This window comes from Miscanthus floridulus, chromosome 18 (genome assembly GCF_019320115.1).
Source record: "Miscanthus floridulus cultivar M001 chromosome 18, ASM1932011v1, whole genome shotgun sequence".
Taxonomy (NCBI): domain Eukaryota; kingdom Viridiplantae; phylum Streptophyta; class Magnoliopsida; order Poales; family Poaceae; genus Miscanthus; species Miscanthus floridulus.
The window spans coordinates 109,476,025-109,492,997 of NC_089597.1; the positions used below are offsets into that span (position 1 = coordinate 109,476,025).

Here is a 16,973-nt window from a genome sequence, read left to right on the forward strand (position 1 = left end):
TTTGCACCAATTTATGGGACAATTATTTGTATTTGAATTATGGCCTCGGTTAATTTTCTATCATTTGTTTTCTATTTTTTTGAAAAATATCAAGTACAATTTTAATCAGGGGCATAATGGAACATTTGCATGCATGGAGCTAGGCTGTGTGCCAAATAGTACCACCTGCTCCTCAAACTCTATGGTGGAGCTGCTCCATGGTGGAGTTCATAGAGCGGAGCTGAAAAAACGGGAGCGAGCAGTCCCAAACACCCTCTAAGTACGGAGTATACACAGGCATAATTTACTTCTTTAATTAATTATTAATGTGTTATATAGGTGTTAATATTTTTTTATAAATTTAACTAAACTCAGAATAATTCTAATAGAAATGGGACGAAGAGAACATATATGTAAAATATGTATACGACGGCTGTAGCCCTGAAATGGGCAGGAAAACAAACACATGTCATTCCGACGTTAGGACGACGACCACGATGTAGCACCTATATCGAGTATCGACGGCACTTGATGTTTCTTGCTCATGGCAAGATAGTATCATCTTAGAGGAAAATGTCATCCAGTATTCCAGTGGTTTTTTTTGTTGAATCTTGGATGTCTTCGCCTTCACGCTCGACATCCGTATTGGTCTGATGTAGGAAAAGATGACAGCTCCTTTTTGCCAACACTCGAGTTTCCATTTGTAAGACAGAGTTAAGAAAATGGTAGGCCCCCTACCGTGTCCGGAACAGATGGAGACATGAAGACGACGCCCCCCACCAATTGAACAGCGTGTCTGAAGTCAAGAAGCCAAGCCAGGAGCGTCTGATTCTGGACCACTGGCGCAGGGCACTAGGGCAGGGAAAGGACAGTCACCACCAGGAACCACCAGTCACCACCGCACCAGGAACCAGCCAATCGAATGGACAAACTCCCGTACTAAACATTTTGGATTTTATCGCTATCAAGCTCGATGTCACGAAACCCACCGGTCCATTATTAATCTGAGATTCACTTTCAGGACCACGGCTCTATTTTGGACGCAGGATGCTACAAGCACATGGTTACAGGGGTGCTTCGTTGGGGGTATACGATGATCCATTTTCGAAATCATATATTTTTCTTTTTTTCAGAAGTGAAATGCATTGGTTTGTCACCACACCCATCCGGCCATCGTATTACAAGCACATAAGCTTATAATAATGATAGACCACCCCATGACAGACCATTGCACTTAAGATATCAGGCTTTTAAGCTATCTCCAACAACACCACCCAAAATACAAACCCATTTATCTTTTAAGTAGCGCTACAGAAAAATGTTCAATACCTATTCAACATCTTCTCCAACAAGACCCAAAAGAGAATATTTTCTACAAATAGATTTCTAGGAGAGAGGATGCCTATATTTAGGTTGTGCCTCTTAGACAACCCAAAATAGATCTCCCATAGAAGTACTCTGTTGAAGTCTGATTTTGGGTCTCTTACTACCTATTTTGAGTTTGGATGCTCATATGAATTGCATGTTGAAGACAGTCTTACATTTACAGTGGCATTCATAATGTCACAACCTAAACAATAATTTTACACGACATAATTTCCTAATAATAATATTACAAGATTACAACACGCTGCAAAGCATCTGCGGTGCTTGCGGGTCACACATCGGCAGTACATGCCAGGTTCGCTGGGATTTGCTAATGAAAATATTGGCTCTACAATAGGATCCACAGCGGAGTCTCTGAGATGCCAGCTTTCACTACTCAATGTCAAATCCGGAACAGTTCTAGTTGTATTCTACAAAACACACTGCTTACGACGAGTTTAGCGAGAGAACACCAGAGGCAAATAGAAGGTTCCTCCGAGAAAACTGCAATAGCCAGAAATCCGCAAATTCTTCAGTTTTCACCACAGAGTACCACCATAAAAACAATGATGCTGAATAAAGGAGAAATTTCTCACCCGCAGGCTATAAACAGGAGTTGATTTTGTAGGGAGAGCTTTAAGCAGTCTCAGTCGGTTAGCTGAGCTGCCTTTGCTGTTTCAGGAAAAAGACAAGGGTGTTTTGCAGTCAGAGCAAGAGAATTATGTGTATGCTCGAATGGATGAGAATCTTAACATGTCAAACTTACGTGTCCTCTGTCTTCAGGGTTTTTGTGCTGGAAGCGACATCCCAGAGCTTTACAGTACAGTCGGCCGATCCCGATGCAAGCAATGCTCCTTCACAACTAAAACAACAGCAGGATATATTGACCAAGAGCATATTTCACGAAACAATATAATTAAGCAAATCCCTCAAATTACAAGTAAATGCAGTTCAACCTTGCGTCACAGAACAGCGCACATCATGAACGGTCACCGGAAGAAACAATATACCCCCTCCATCGCAAAAAAAGAGTGCAATTCTAGCTTTGAATCTTGGCAAGCGTTTGTCCAGATTCAAAGCTAGAATTGCATTCTTTTTGGTACGGAGGGAGCATGTTTGAGGCCTTACATTGCAACTTAAATAAAGTGGAAACCGGCGCAAAAGGAAAAAGGGGCAACCTACAGCAGAGTTTAATCTTTACATGCTATATATCCCACTGGTATGGGTTGCTAACTTGCAGTAAACCAATGAGTGCATTGCCATTTACAAAGGTTCTCCCCCCAAAAGAAGGTGCATTGCTGCTAGTGTTTTAAGGACTTGCCTATTAGTATAACAGTAACATTATGTGTCGTATGTTGGAGAAGATGAAATTTTGTACTGCTTCTCAAAATATAGGGATCCATGGTATATTGAAGTTGTAAGACAAGAAATTACCAAACAATCCCCCGTTCTAGCTTTTCTAGGTACATTGTTTTTGCTATGCACCTAGATATAGATCATCAATCATGTCTACATACATAACAAAAGTTATGTATCTAGAAAATCTGGAACGACTTATAATTTGGAATGGAGGGAGTACATGAGAGTGATTAAGGACCTCCGGTGTACATACAAAAGGCAATGAGAGAATAACAAAACAGAGAGCGCTAAACCCAAAATAGTGCTATGCTTGGAAGCCTAGACGCTAAGTTTGGCTAAAGATATTTGAATCAGATTGCAAACCTGGTTGAGAAAAAAAATTCAAATGTTCTGTTTAAAGAGCTCATAGGACAAGTATCAACTTTGATCAACTAAAAAACTAAAGCAAGCAGGAACAGAGCAACTTTGCCCTTTTAGCTGATGCCCATAGACTCATGTATTCTGAAACACATCAGAATCTGTGAGACCACCAGTTTCAAGACATCATTTCATGAGATCAAATTACATGATCTTCAAATTAAATACTATCAACAAGGATTAAGAAATGTTTAGCACTGATTCCTTGATACAGCACTATTGTAAAATTACATGGTCCTGCTGATTAAACTGGTTATGAGTGGCTGCTAGACTTGCCAGCTTATCAAGAAATGTTTTCCTTTTAACTACAATGAACACTTGCTCTTTAGGCAAGCTCACGCAAGAGTTATTAAGATAAAATAAAAAGAGACTTGGAGTGAACTAAAAAAGTTACAACAGCATATAATGATTACCTGAAAGCAAGTGTCCACACACAAGAACTGTGTCCTAGTAGTGGTGAAACACAACGGCCAGTCGAGAGATCCCATATCATGATTGTTCCATCTTCATCTCCAGAGGCCATGTATCGTCCATCAGGTGACATTGCCAGTGATAAAACCATACTCCTATGACCAATAAACATCCGTATGCATTCACCCGTCTGAACATCCCAGAGTCTTACAGTTTTATCGCTCGAGCCGGTGGCAATGTAGTTACAGTTTACATGCCACTGGACACACTGTTATGCAAAATATTTCCAGGCAGAAGGAAAAAAAAAGATCAGCCAAGGCATGCTGGCATCAATGCAGGGCATTGATAAAAACAAGTAGATATCCAAACATAAAAGAATTAAAAACATCAATAATCCAATTTAACCAAACCATTATTCTCAAATTATATTAACGTATTGGACCAACAAGTTCACTTACATCAACATCAGAAAGATGCCCAGCCATTATTCGCAAAGGCTGGATTTTATCCATTGACCAAATTCTAGCAGTCCTGTCGTGTGAAGCACTAGCAAAGTAATGCCCAACTGGGCTGAACTGTAATAAAAAAATAAACAAAGAAGGTATCAACAAATAGTATAATGCATAAGGAGTGTTAAAATCTTTACAAATACAAGGTCAACATCATAAATGGCTATTCACAAATTCACATACTTGGACATCCCAAACCGGGTAGTTGTGTCCTTTGTAACAGACAAGATTGGCATTCAGCTTGGTGCTCCATAGTCTTACTGTAACAAATAAAATAAGGATAACAGTGATAAATTTAAAAGACAGCTAAAAAGAAAAGGATTGCTACAAAATTTAAACACCGTCTACGATGTGAGATGTCTTACTTGTCGAGTCTGAAGATGATGATAAGAGGAAATCACAAAACGGGCTAAAGGCCGCAGAATAAACTGGTCCAGAATGGCCTTGAAATAGTGTATAGGTTCTTTTCCCCTCATCTAATGTCGATATGCGCTCACCCTGGGAAGACCCATTCTCACTCTGTGAACTTGCTGAAATTCAAAGTTTACTGAATTAGCAAACACCATCAGTATTCAACTAGAATATTTGAATGCTAGAATTATTCTCATGTCCATAACAGGCTTTAGAGACATAATGCGATTGCAAGCTACTCCCTCTGTTCCAAATTATAGTTCACTCTACCTTTGTCCTAAGTCAAACTACCATAACTTTGACCAAGTTTATAGAAAAATGTATCAACATCTAGACTCTACTCTACCGCTTGCACCAGGCCCGCCCTTCTTAAAGGGCGTACCCAGTGCACAGAGCTCCCGCGCTGTGCGGCAAATTAGTTTTATCAAATTCTTCATGAAATATGTCTTGATAGTACATTTATTTGAACTTGTGTCAATATCTTTTTTTCTAAAAACTTGGTCAAAGCTAGCAGAGTTTGACTTATAGGACAAAAGCTAAAGTGAACTATAATTTGGAACGGAGGGTGTAGTCGAGAATTGAAAAACACAACCAACTTTGACTTTAAGATGATATATTGCACTTTGTGTTTTTAACATAAGCTGATTAAATTTTCAAAACACTATGTCAAACATGACCTTGGCCTAAACTAGATGCAAATTATGCATGTAGTTCAGCATAGCAAATATTAAGAATATGAAGATACAGAGTGAAAGAATTGGTAAGGAATAAGAAAGTGTCTAACTTACACATTTTTGCTGGTTGGCCAATCTTTGACATATCCCAGACCTGTTGGAAACCAAGGACATTTTACCAGATAAAAATACAAATAGCATGAAAAAGAAGATATGGCATTTGACCTGAATGGACTGACCTTCACTGACGAATCAGAAAACCCACCAACAACCAGCGATCCGTCGTGTGATATTGATGAACAGTTTAATCTGTGTTCCACATGATGATACTCAAACCACAGTATTAACAATGAGGTCATAAGTATTTAATAACAGTTATATTTACCCATTATGTGTATTAACGAATGTGTAGAAGCTGACAGATGGCAATGCCACACTATTCAGTTGTGCACGGTTTCGCAGGTCCTCAAGAATCGATTGTTCAACTTCAAGAGGCCTGAAACATAAAGACTTTTCATACTCGTACATCTCAAGGTTGATTAATTTGACAGAAAAAAGTGTGAAACAATTAAACCAACACAAACCTCCGAACTAAACAATTAAACGTTATAGGCAGAAAAATTTGCCGTATGAGTTCAAACTGCATATTATAATGTATTACGGCTATCACCCTAAATGGGGAAAAGGCTAAAGTATGTGAGACCCAAAGAATTGAGCACAAGAAGGGTCAACAAACAAAGCAAAAGGCATCATTTGGTCTGTCGTGAATTATTCAGGGCCTTAATTTTTTATGTTGTCCTATAAAACGAGCTTCACTTTCAGTTCTATTACAAAATAAGCTTCCTGATCACAAAATCAAAATTTCTAGCAAGTAGATGAAATTCACATGTGGGACCTGGGGGTACCTTTCAGTGACAAAAATGACATTCCTGAAGGAAGCCTAAAGTATGGTATTATTTGGCACTTTGAAAAGATTAGGCACACTAACAGACAACACATGAAAAATTGGAAGGATAATTTACCATAGATAACCAGAAAGGAATTACAAACATACGTTGCTGGGAGAGTTAGCTCCGGTTTCACTCGAGGTGCCACAGAAACCATGCTTGTTTCAGTTCTGACGTTTTTTCCAGTCGCACCTACAAGCTTGTCCTTTTTGGCCTTCTTAAGAGAAGCACCTTGCTTTCCACCTTCTGCATTTCTTTTCTGTAGCAAAATGTAATGAGAAAACTCATGACAAGGAATAGTAAATGAAATATGGGTTGCAAAGACACCAAAATTCCTATGATCAGGAACACAGGTATGCACAGTCGAACCAAGCAATGAGCGTTTGCTATTAGCTACAGCCTACAGATAGCGCAGTTGGGCTGTTGGGGGCACATTCTCAGACACACAAGTAAAACAAAGGTCGGTATTTCAATGGCAACAGTACAGATTAGAGAACACATAATGAAAAAATTCTGATATTACAAAAGAGTTCCTTGCCTTGTTATCTTCTGCATCAGCATCCTTGCTTTCAGCTTCTATTTTATCAGATTCTGCTAGTGCCTTCTCCATTCGCTCTTCAACAGAATCTTCAAGCAACTGCAAAACATGATTTAGTTGAAGTGCACGAGAGCATATTGAACAGAATATATTAACTTGGCTGGCAATACATCAAATACAAACTATTTAATCTGCAATGTTGGCTATTTAACACAACTTAAGTGGAAAACAGACCAACAGATGCATAACATACCCCCCAATGTACTTCCTTCTGATTTATCTGTTTTGCCAAGTCCTTGCTTGTCCCAATCAGAGCAACAACGTCAGCATCATCAGAGATTAATGAGGGCTGCCCAGGAGATACTGCCAATGTAGCGTACATAGAAGTGGTAGAGAAGATTGTCAGAAGTGAAAATGCAGAAGTATAATGTACTCTCTGATACCAGATTGTTATGTGGCTGCTAGGATTGAGAGGGAGAGAGAGAAGAGGGAGAGGCGGCGTCGGGCAGGCTACAGTACCCGTGGTGCTACAGTAAAGAGGGTGCTGTTCGCGGCCATAATTGTGGCGGCTGGGGCTGCGAGGGAGGCCGGGGGCCTTGCCCACGGCCGAGCAAGAGGGAAGAGATTTCCTTCTTAATTCTTGCTTGATTAGATTAATACATTTCCTCTCCTTATATAGAGAGGTTTACTTGACTCCCAAGCAAGGCTTACTTGACCCTTAAGCAAGCGACCCTTATCTCTAATTAACCCTAACACTAGCGGGCTATATCGCCAGCCCAGGCCCAATAGGCTCATGACGTACTCTAACAAGTACATTTCAACAGATCATGGAATTGTACCTTCAAAAGTTATGTGCTCATTGATTACTCCAAGCACCACAAGGGCTTGTGTTTTCTGGAGATACTGGAGAAGCAATTCATACGAATACTGCAATTGAAAATAAGGTAAAAAAAATTAGTTGGGGGAGCTGATGTTTTTATTCCAAATAGCAACACCAAAGCTTCCAAGAAATCAAATCACAATAGCTGTCAAGGAATGCAGCAGAAAGATAAAGAATAATGGTGTGCTGACACAAAAACGTGAAAACTTCAGCAGAGAACACTGAGCTTGTTCTTGCCTATAAAATCCGTAACACAGAGCTGCTATAACTCGCAAAATATAACAATACGAGACCTGTTATGGCAAGTGTTTCCGGCCCAGGGGGGGCACATGGTACTTCATCGCGTGAACAGTACCACGAATTGCATTAGATTAGATTAGATTGGTTTGGTTTATTAGGAAAGAGATAAGTTAGATTGATTCTATTAGATATTTGCTTAGGAGTCAAGTCAGCTCATCTCTATAAAAGAGACAGTTAGGTACCAATTAGAGGCAAGAAGAAATCGATCTAAGAAGCAGCTCAGAGCCTCCAGAGGGAGAGCGAGTTAGCAGATCTATCTGTTGTTCTTGTATCCCGTTCCCCAATCAATCTACCACAACATCTTTGGTATCAGAGACTTCAATCCTCGGTCCTGTGCGCCAACAACCACTGCCTTCCATGGGTGATTTAATCACCATTTATGAGGGCTTTGACCGCATCTCTGCGGGGTATGATCGCATCTCCACGGTGATCGATCAGATCTACGAGATGGTCCTCGAGCTTACCGATCGGATGAAGGTGTTGACACCGATTTGGGTCACACACACCGGTAGGGGCTAGATCGCCCAGAGGCCGCACACGGTCTAGCGCGCAGCGGAGGGAGATTCCAATGGTGGGGCCGACCAGCAGGTCAACGAGGCCGATTAGCCACTCGTTCTTCGTCCGATAAACCCACTAACGCCTCCCGGGAAGACCCGTCGGGGTGACGCACGGTGGGGGTGTCCAAGGATCGGCAAAGCCACATAGAACGCCCACAAATCCCGTCGAGGGACATGTAGGGCAGCAAGGGGGTTCGGAGAGATAAGGGTAAAAAGTGGGTAGATTGATAAAAGATCGATTGTATAGTTGGATCCCTCAATTGGCCGTCACCCTTTGTATTTATAGGGCGGCTGGTCTTTACTGCAGCCCCTTGTTAGGAAACTTAATTTACTAAATGCAACTAATCTATCTGTACATGGCCAAATATATTAGTCCACCGTGCATGAGTATATCTCTAATAGTCGGACATGTACTCCAATCATCTCTGGTCATGACGTGTGCACTTTTCTTTAATATTCTAGCTTCTCTTGCCTCATCTATCCACGCGAGGAGCACCTGGACTTCATGTCTCTCCTATCCAAATATATTAAACAATCTTTCCTAATCGGCAATGCAGAAAAGCATTACACGACTTTTTTTACGCGACAAATATTTTATCTCCATAAAGTGATCAATCTAAGCAAAAAAACATGGGTGAGTTAACAAGCACAATTCAAAAGGATAGTTTAGAAAAGGAGGGATTAGTAATGCAGTTACCTCGCATAATTTAATTTTAAATTTATTTTTCCTAAAAGATCGGGCCAGTTCCATTTCCTGAAAATTATGGCATGCAGAAGTTAACTGCACAGTTCTATAATGCTAAAAAAGGTAAGATCAATTATATAAAACATGGGCCCATTCACAACATAATGGCACAGTATAGTGCAGAGCTAAATAACCTCCAAGTGTGAAGGAGAGAGGACGCCTTCCAGCATCTGAAGATCCCTTGAATGCATCACCTCATGATCTTCCCGAAATGTATGGAAAAATGACCGCGCTGTGCGAGATAGCATCAAAGAAAAAAAAATACTCTGAATAAACTAAGGTAAATAACAAAAACACAGAAAGTCTATCAAATCAAAATATATCCAAAATAACAAATACCTTCCTGCATAAGTCCCTCTGCCACTAGATCCATGAAGCTATGGATAAAAACTGGGTAAAGGACGCGAAGTAATTCGTGCTACAAAAAATATCTGAATTAAGAAACATGAATTATATTGCCAGGTTTAAGAATGGAATGGTGGACCGCAAGTAAAAAAGATCAGATCACGGCATTAAATAGTTCGCCTGCCATAACCAAAGGCCCTTTTGAAAAACTAGAATTACGTAAGTTGTCAAGTGCAAAATCATGCTTATATGACAGATTTGAGATTCATAAAAGGAGGTCTGCCATGTAAATTTCTGCCATAGAACACAGAGGATTCAATTAAATGCGTCACTTGAAGGTAACAGTAAGAAATAATTTGAAGGTGTCATATGCCTTGGTTGGGAAAAAAATAACATTTACAGAATATGTGAATATTAAGTACAGTTTATCTACAAGCAGTGCACCTTATGTTGATCAAGAGAACTACATGCCCATGTTCTTAATCTGCTATATCCATCATGGTATCTTGCTGGATCATTGTCAGACCTGTTATTGAAGAATATAATCAATCAAAGGATGTATACAGTAAGATTACAAGTGAAAATATAACCACTTCAGAATCTGTGTATACTAAGGCATTAGGAAAATATTTGTAGGAAGAGTGAAAGACAATGACAAAACAACTGAACTTTGATTATTATATATCAATAAAGCACCACTGAACCAACAAAGCAGATTGCTTCACCAATCATCACATGCAAGCAGTCCAGAAAACACTGTTTTCCAAATGGCCACACACAGCAGGCTCCAACAACTTGATGTCATGGAAATTTAAGGCAGCTATTTAAACATTGAATTTGCTGTAACTTATCCCTTCCCTTCCCAAGCGATAGTCCTAATATCTAAGCAACATGTAGCCCATTTCTTCCTCTCCACAGAACAGATGTCTGATACATGAGTGGAAACAATATGAGAAAACAAACTATGGCACTTGCTACCAAAAGAAAAGTAACAGTATCTTTTTTCCTCGAACCTGCAGGAGAACTACGTGGCGTTGTATCTTTTTTTCCTGGAACATGCAGGAGAACTACGTGGCGTTGTATCAGAATTCAGGAGATAGAATAAAATGGTACAATTGCAACAGCCCACACACTCTTCGTCAAAATAACAGTGTACCAAAAGTTAAGCATTTTTCACAACAAACTTATTGCAATTTTCAATTAGTGATAAAATTTCAATCAGGGTTGCTACCATGATGGGCCTGACAAGTAATCTGCAGGTGGCAGCCACTTAAAACGTGGATCTTCATGAAAACTGAATCGCCACAAATTTACCCTTCAATCCACAACATGAGTGCCGATTCACCCTACTCGTCTATCTAAGCCATCAGTTCACATCCAAGCAACCAAACTAGTCAAATCAACAGTCAAGTGAGAGCACCGAGACAGAGGTTCACACGCCGAGCAGCCAAATAAAATGCACTAATTCGACTTTACACGAGTCCACTAGATTTCCTCGTACAGAAGCTACCGCCACTGGCCAAAACGACTAGGTCAGAGCTACGGCCCAATCTAGCTACCCAGGGAAGCAGGCGAACCTACCGGGCAAGCGCAACGTCGGAGGTGGCGGAGGTGGAGAGGCGGTTGCGCTCCTCCTGGAGCGCAAGCTCGGTGAGGCGGAACCCCTTGCGCTGCAGGTACTGCTGCACCTTCTTCTCCATCTCCTCGTCCTCCATTGCCGCCGCCAGCGCGGAGCGAGGGAGCCGAAGCGGCGAGCTCTAGGGTTTAGGGGCCCGGATCTCAAGTGAGAGGAGAGGACGATGCTCCGAAGCGCGCAGCAGGTGGCGGAAGCGAAAAGGCGGAAGGCGGCTCGCAGGCGAGGCGTAGGAGTGAGGGAGAGCTGCGAGTGTGGCCGCCGAGGTCGTGGCGTGCGGTCGGTGCGGACCTGAAAGCGAGCGGTGCAGGTGGACGACGGCGCCGATTTTTTTTTTTTAAGACATTTTTCTAAAAAATTTTCACAAATAAGCCCCTAGAACCTTTCAAAAAAAAAAATAGACCCTCACCTCGGCGCCGTCATTATTAGCACCTATCTTACACGTCTAGGCGCCGAAGTCTTTGGCGCCTAGCTCTCAGGGGCTACGGCGGTGTGGGGGGCTGACCTGGCAGCCATCACGGTGCCATAGATCTTCGTGTCTAGTATGACGCCGTAGATCTTGGCGCCGAGCTAGGTGACAAGGCCATTAAAGCCTAGTCGGCTGACTAATGGGCCCCTAGTTCTTATCATTTCATTCCTTCTCCCTCCACTCGGCCCGACTCCCTCTCTCACCCTCAGTCCGTCGTCGCCGCCGCCGCCGCCGCCGCCGCCGCACCTCCCGTGCACTACCGCGCCGCCTCCCCTCGACCACCCGCGTCCCCAGCGCCGACGACCCCACCACGCCCGCGACCGCCCGCCCTCCTGCTACGGCGGTCGACCCACGACCGCGCCCCCTGTTGCGCCCGCGCCCGCTCCGTCCCGCCCCCTGCTGTGTCGCCGTCCATAGGGATGGCCGCGGCCGGCCGCCCCCTATTGCGTCGATTGGCAAAGGGGCAGCGGGGGCCGTGCCCAGGTGCCCGGGGCCTGGTGCCTGCCTCCCTTGGCTGCATGCCCCGCCCACCTTGCCGCCGTGATGGCCGGCTAGGAGGGCGCATTGGCGCATCAGGGGCGCACAGCCGCGCGGTGCCTTGGCTGTCCCACGCCCGCCGCGCGCCACCCATCCCGGCCTGCGCCCACGTCGGCCCCCACCGTGTCGGCCGCCCACGGCCCCGGCCCGCTCGCACCGCCTCGTCCGTCCCGGCTAGCCACGTCTGCCGCGTGCATAGGCGCTCCCTCCGGCGACCCCGGCCGTGACACGACCCCTACTCCTGGCGCGCCGCGACCTCGCTGTCAATCCCGTCCTCCGTGTCCCCGTCCTGCTCCGATCCCGGCGTCCACGTCGTGTCCCGGCTTGCTTCGCCCGGCCATGCCCCGGCCCCTGCTACGACGTTCGTGAGCCTGCCCCTCCTCGTCCGTAGGGGGAGGGGCTGGTGTCCTACTGCAAGGCCGCAACAACCGCTAGAGCTCGGTTAGCCTCCAACGTCGCGTACTCTGTTCGTTGCATTGACTTGGACAGGTAAAATTTTTGAACATGCAATATACGTACTTAGCTTGAATCGTAGTGCTACTTTGATTATTTGGTAGTTTTTAGTAAATTTGATGATGTAGGTAATTGATTTTGTTAGTGAGATAGATATAGTTAGATAGCTATTGACATAGGTACATAGATATAGTTATTAGATAGCTAGTTGATTTAGTTAGTGAGATAAATATAGTTAGATAGCTAGTGACATAGTTATTTAGGTAGGATTTAGCTATGTAGTTAATAGATTGTATTTATATATTTAGGGTGTAGTTGTTTAGTATGTATTAGAGATGTACTATATAGCTGCTACTTTGGACTAAACGAACTGTATTTTAATTTTTGTTTGAACTACTAGATGGATAACCTAGTGAGCATATATCATGTAGGCACCGTGGAAAGAGATCGTTATGGATATGATGAGTTTGTTGAGATACAAAGCGTGCCTATGTTATTCAATGAGAAGATTTCATTTAGTGAGTTGGTTGCAAGGGCTCGAAGGAGCTACATTGCCATGAAGATGATGGCATCACAGCTGAGGGTGTACTTCACCTAGGTTCTCCTCCCAACATCCTAAGGAAGATTATCCCAATTGGGTGTGCGGATCAGTGGGAGAACTATGTGAGATCGGCTATGAAGAGCCAGTTCCAAAGTTTGGAAGTGGTTGTGCATCGGGTGGTACTTGATCGCATCCCTCATGGGTTTTCCCCAGAAATGGGTCAGCAGACACACTTTGACCCTCCCATCCTAGAACCTGATATGGATGTGGAGGTTGCACCTAAAGTTCCCGATGCTCAATCTAACCCCAATGAGATAGTTGGAGATGCTTGTCAGACTCATGATGTTGTGGCAGATTCTCCTCATGAGACCTCTTTGACACAGAATCATCTGAGTAAATATTTTATCCGCATCGTTATTGGGAGCTTACCCCCTTTCTTATATCCATTTTTCTTATTCTTTCCTCGTATTTCTACTTATGTTGTAGGAGACATTCCTGACAATGTGGATGTGCCCCCTGTTGTTGCGCAAGTACACTATAGAGATGGATTTCGTGGCTCTAATAGTGTTGAAATTATAAATGATTCAGAGCCATATGAGATGGCAAGGGCTCTTGATTCTGGTGATGATCGTCCTGTTGGAGAGTTGATGGAGAGTGACATTGAGATGCTAAGGTGTATCTTTCCTGGCCGCCGTGATCCAAGAGTTCACGAGTTCAGCGACCTTGCCTATTCCGATTAGGCGTGTGCAGAAGGACGTGATGATGAGCTGCTAGAAGCTCCTAAGGCCGATCCTAACATGTTAATTGAGAAGGGTAGGGTATTTAATGGCCTTTCTACATTGAAGAGGTGGTTGTAGGCGTTTGTAGTGATACGAAAGAGACCTTATAAGGTCTTGCATTCATATGTGAAATGCCGTTATAATGTTGTGTGCGACAAGGAACGCTGCCCATGGATGGTTTGTGCAAGGAAGCAAAAGGTCACCAGAAAGTGGAAGATGACAAAAGTTGTCAAGCCACACAATTATGCTGACCATATGCTTATACTGAAGCATCGGCAGTTGACATCTACCCTCATTACCAAGTGGTTGATAGGAATATTGCAGTGAGAACCCAACATAAAGGTTAAGACAATTATCAGGACCGTTGAGACATTGAATGGAGGTTATGTGATAACTTATGGTAAAGCTTGGAGGGCTAAGCAGCGAGCATGGAAGATGATATATGAGGACTGGGAGGATGGGTATGAGCAGCTGCCAGTACTTTTTAGTGGAATCAAAGCAGTAAATCTAGGCATGCATTATGAGTACATCCCAAAACCAAATGCATGGAAGGATGTGAGGCAGATATTTTTTTTGTGCTTTCTAGTGCTTCTCTTAGTGTGTCGAGGCCTTTAGGCACTGTTATCCTGTCTTATCCATTGATGGTACATTCTTGATTGGTAAATATCATAGCACACTTCTTATAGCCATATCCTATGACGCGAATAACAAGTTGGTTCCTTTGGCATTTGCTTTGGTTGAGAAGGAGAACAATGACAGTTGGGGATGATTCTTGAGGCTAGTCCGGATACATATGGTTGGGCCTGGTAGGGAGGTGAAAGGTCCTAATGGCTAGAGGGGGTGAATAGCCTATTAAAAATTTCTACAACAACACTTAGTAAGCCAGTTAGATAAATATGAGGCGAAGCGAGTGTTGTGCTAACCTACTAAAAAGCAAGCTACCTATCACAATTCTAGTTTCTATAGTCTCTATCCACATAATGGCTGTGTTACTATACTAAGTTAGTGTGCTCTCAAAGGCTAACTAAAGAGCCTCACTAACCAAACTAACAAGCTTTCACAACTAGCTACACTAAAGAGCTTGACAACTAGTTTACGGTATTGTAAAAAGTGAGAGCAATATGGTTATACTGTCGAGTTGAAGAATGAACCAATCAATCATAAGAATAAATACTAGCGAAGACCAATCACCTCGGAATCAAATGATGACACAATGATTTTTACCGAGATTCACTTGCTTACCGGCAAGCTAGTCCTCATTGTGGCGATACACTCACTTGGAGGTTCACACGCCAAACCCTCAATAGGGTGCCACACAACCAACACAAGATGAGGATCACATAAGCCACGAGTAATTTACTAGAGTACCTTTTGGCTCTCCATCGGGAAAAGGTCAAGAACCCCTCATAATCACCAACCTCCGCTCGACGATCCTCACTGCTCCAAGCCATCTAGGTGACGGCAATCACTAAGAGTAATAAGTGAATCCCATAGTAAAACACAAACACCAAGTGCCTCTAGATGTAAACACTCAAGCATTACACTTGGATCCTCTCCCAATCTCACAAAGATGACGAATCAATGATGGAGATGAGTGGGAGGGCTTTGGCTAAGCTCACAAGGTTGCTATGTCAATGCAAATGGCCAAGAAAGTGAGGTTGAGCTGGCCATGGGGCTTAAATAGAGAGCTCCCACGAATAGAGCCGTTGGGCTCATAGAGCACCCTACTACGCATCGACCGGATGCGCAGGTCGGGACGACCGGACGTAGCCACCCAGCGTCTGGTCGTGCGATGCGCACCACGTGGCCCTTCGGTTTAACCTCGTCCACGTGATCTCAATGGCTAGTCTGCTTCATGCCACGTGTTAAGTTGCGACCGGACGCGCTGCTCAAAGTGATCGGACACTCCATCACTAGAGTCTGGTCGTTTTCAGTAAGGTTCCAAAGATGGTTTTTCACGACCGGACACGTCCGGTGGCTCATGACTGGACCTAGGCCAGTGTTCGATCAACTTAGCCTCTCTCTGTTGCTTGCGTCATCGTATGTCACTAGGTGACCGAACGCACCCCTTGTGCATCTGGTCCCTCTTTCTCTTCAGCGTCCGGTCAAGGGACCGAGGGTGGGCTTCACTGCGCGCCACTGACCGGACGCAGGGTCAGAGTCCAGTCACTGCCCAATGTAGAGTTCGGTCAATACAAAATAGCTCCTTTTGACCCGTAACTTCACCACCCTTGAACAAATGTGCTAACCACTAAGTGTATTACCATGTGCACATGTGTTAGCATATTTTCACAAATGTTTTCAAGGGTGTTAGCAGTCCACTAGATCCTAAATGCAAATGTAATGAGTTAGAGCTGAAAGGGGACCATGATGCCTAAGAGGGGGAGGGGTGCATTAGGCAACTTAAAACTCTAGCTCTAAACTATGGCCTCTTCTTATAACCTTAGCAAAACCCATGCTAAAGATAAACTATCTAAATGTGCAACTACGGTTTTGCTAGTGTGTTGCTATCTCTACCATAAAAAGAGTTATGTAAACAATGTAAATGCGGAAGCTAAAGAGTAAGGTAGAGATATGCAAACTCCTGTTGATGACTCCAGTATTTTTACTGAGGTATCGAGAAGCACGCAAGCTTCCCCCTAGTCCTCGTTGGAGCCCCTCGCAAGGAATCCCTTGCAAGGGCCAAGCTTCCGATCGGGTAACTCCGTGGATAGCCCCAGGCCTTCCCCACGTGCAAGTGGGTCTTTGGTGTGCCTTCCGGCAAGCCTCTCCTAGACCGCTCCTGCCGTATTCACTATCAAGCTTCTGGCCGAAACGCCGTGGGCCTTGTTCCCTCTAGTACATGGTGGCGGCCACACCATAAACACAGTTGGTGTGATCTCGCAAGACTATAAGCCCCTCCAATGTACAACAATGGTGCACATAAGCACTGAGTGGTAAGAGGTATGCAAACCTCACTAAACACTAGGCCTAAACCTAGAGCAAGCGCATAAGCAGTGGTCTAATCAACCTAAGCACTTCGCAAAAGCACCTCTGATAATCACCTAATGAATCACTAAGCACTATGCAAGTGGAGATCACTAAAATGGTGTATCAACACCCTTGGTATGTTTACTCAGCTCCA

General features: G+C 43.6%; 1 protein-coding gene across 1 annotated transcript; it reads right to left on the reverse strand.

Annotated features, from left to right (window-relative positions):
- Nucleotides 1–1,516: 1,516 nt before the first annotated feature.
- LOC136521837 (transcription initiation factor TFIID subunit 5-like) lies at nucleotides 1,517–11,366 on the reverse strand. The gene is made up of 19 exons (XM_066515599.1): nucleotides 11,019–11,366; nucleotides 9,882–9,963; nucleotides 9,432–9,510; nucleotides 9,227–9,324; nucleotides 9,045–9,101; nucleotides 7,450–7,537; nucleotides 6,864–6,973; nucleotides 6,611–6,709; nucleotides 6,180–6,331; nucleotides 5,511–5,621; nucleotides 5,365–5,434; nucleotides 5,240–5,279; nucleotides 4,406–4,570; nucleotides 4,224–4,300; nucleotides 3,990–4,106; nucleotides 3,534–3,799; nucleotides 2,111–2,206; nucleotides 1,941–2,016; nucleotides 1,517–1,848 (listed from the first exon to the last, which is right to left on the reverse strand). The coding sequence occupies exons 1-19, from the start codon at nucleotides 11,150–11,152 to the stop codon at nucleotides 1,792–1,794; spliced, it is 1,974 nt and encodes a 657-aa protein (XP_066371696.1). The 5' UTR covers nucleotides 11,153–11,366; the 3' UTR covers nucleotides 1,517–1,791.
- Nucleotides 11,367–16,973: the final 5,607 nt, after the last annotated feature.

Excerpts from the sequence above, each read along its gene's own strand:
- LOC136521837 (XM_066515599.1), bottom strand. The coding sequence starts at position 11,152 with ATGGAGGACGAGGAGATGGAGAAGAAGGTGCAGCAGTACCTGCAGCGC. Across the intron at positions 9,964-11,018 it reads TCCGACGTTGCGCTTGCCCG|GTCTGACAATGATCCAGCAA; the intron begins GTAGGTTCGCCT and ends CTTCAATAACAG. Across the intron at positions 6,710-6,863 it reads AGAAGGAAGTACATTGGGGG|TTGCTTGAAGATTCTGTTGA; the intron begins GTATGTTATGCA and ends CATGTTTTGCAG.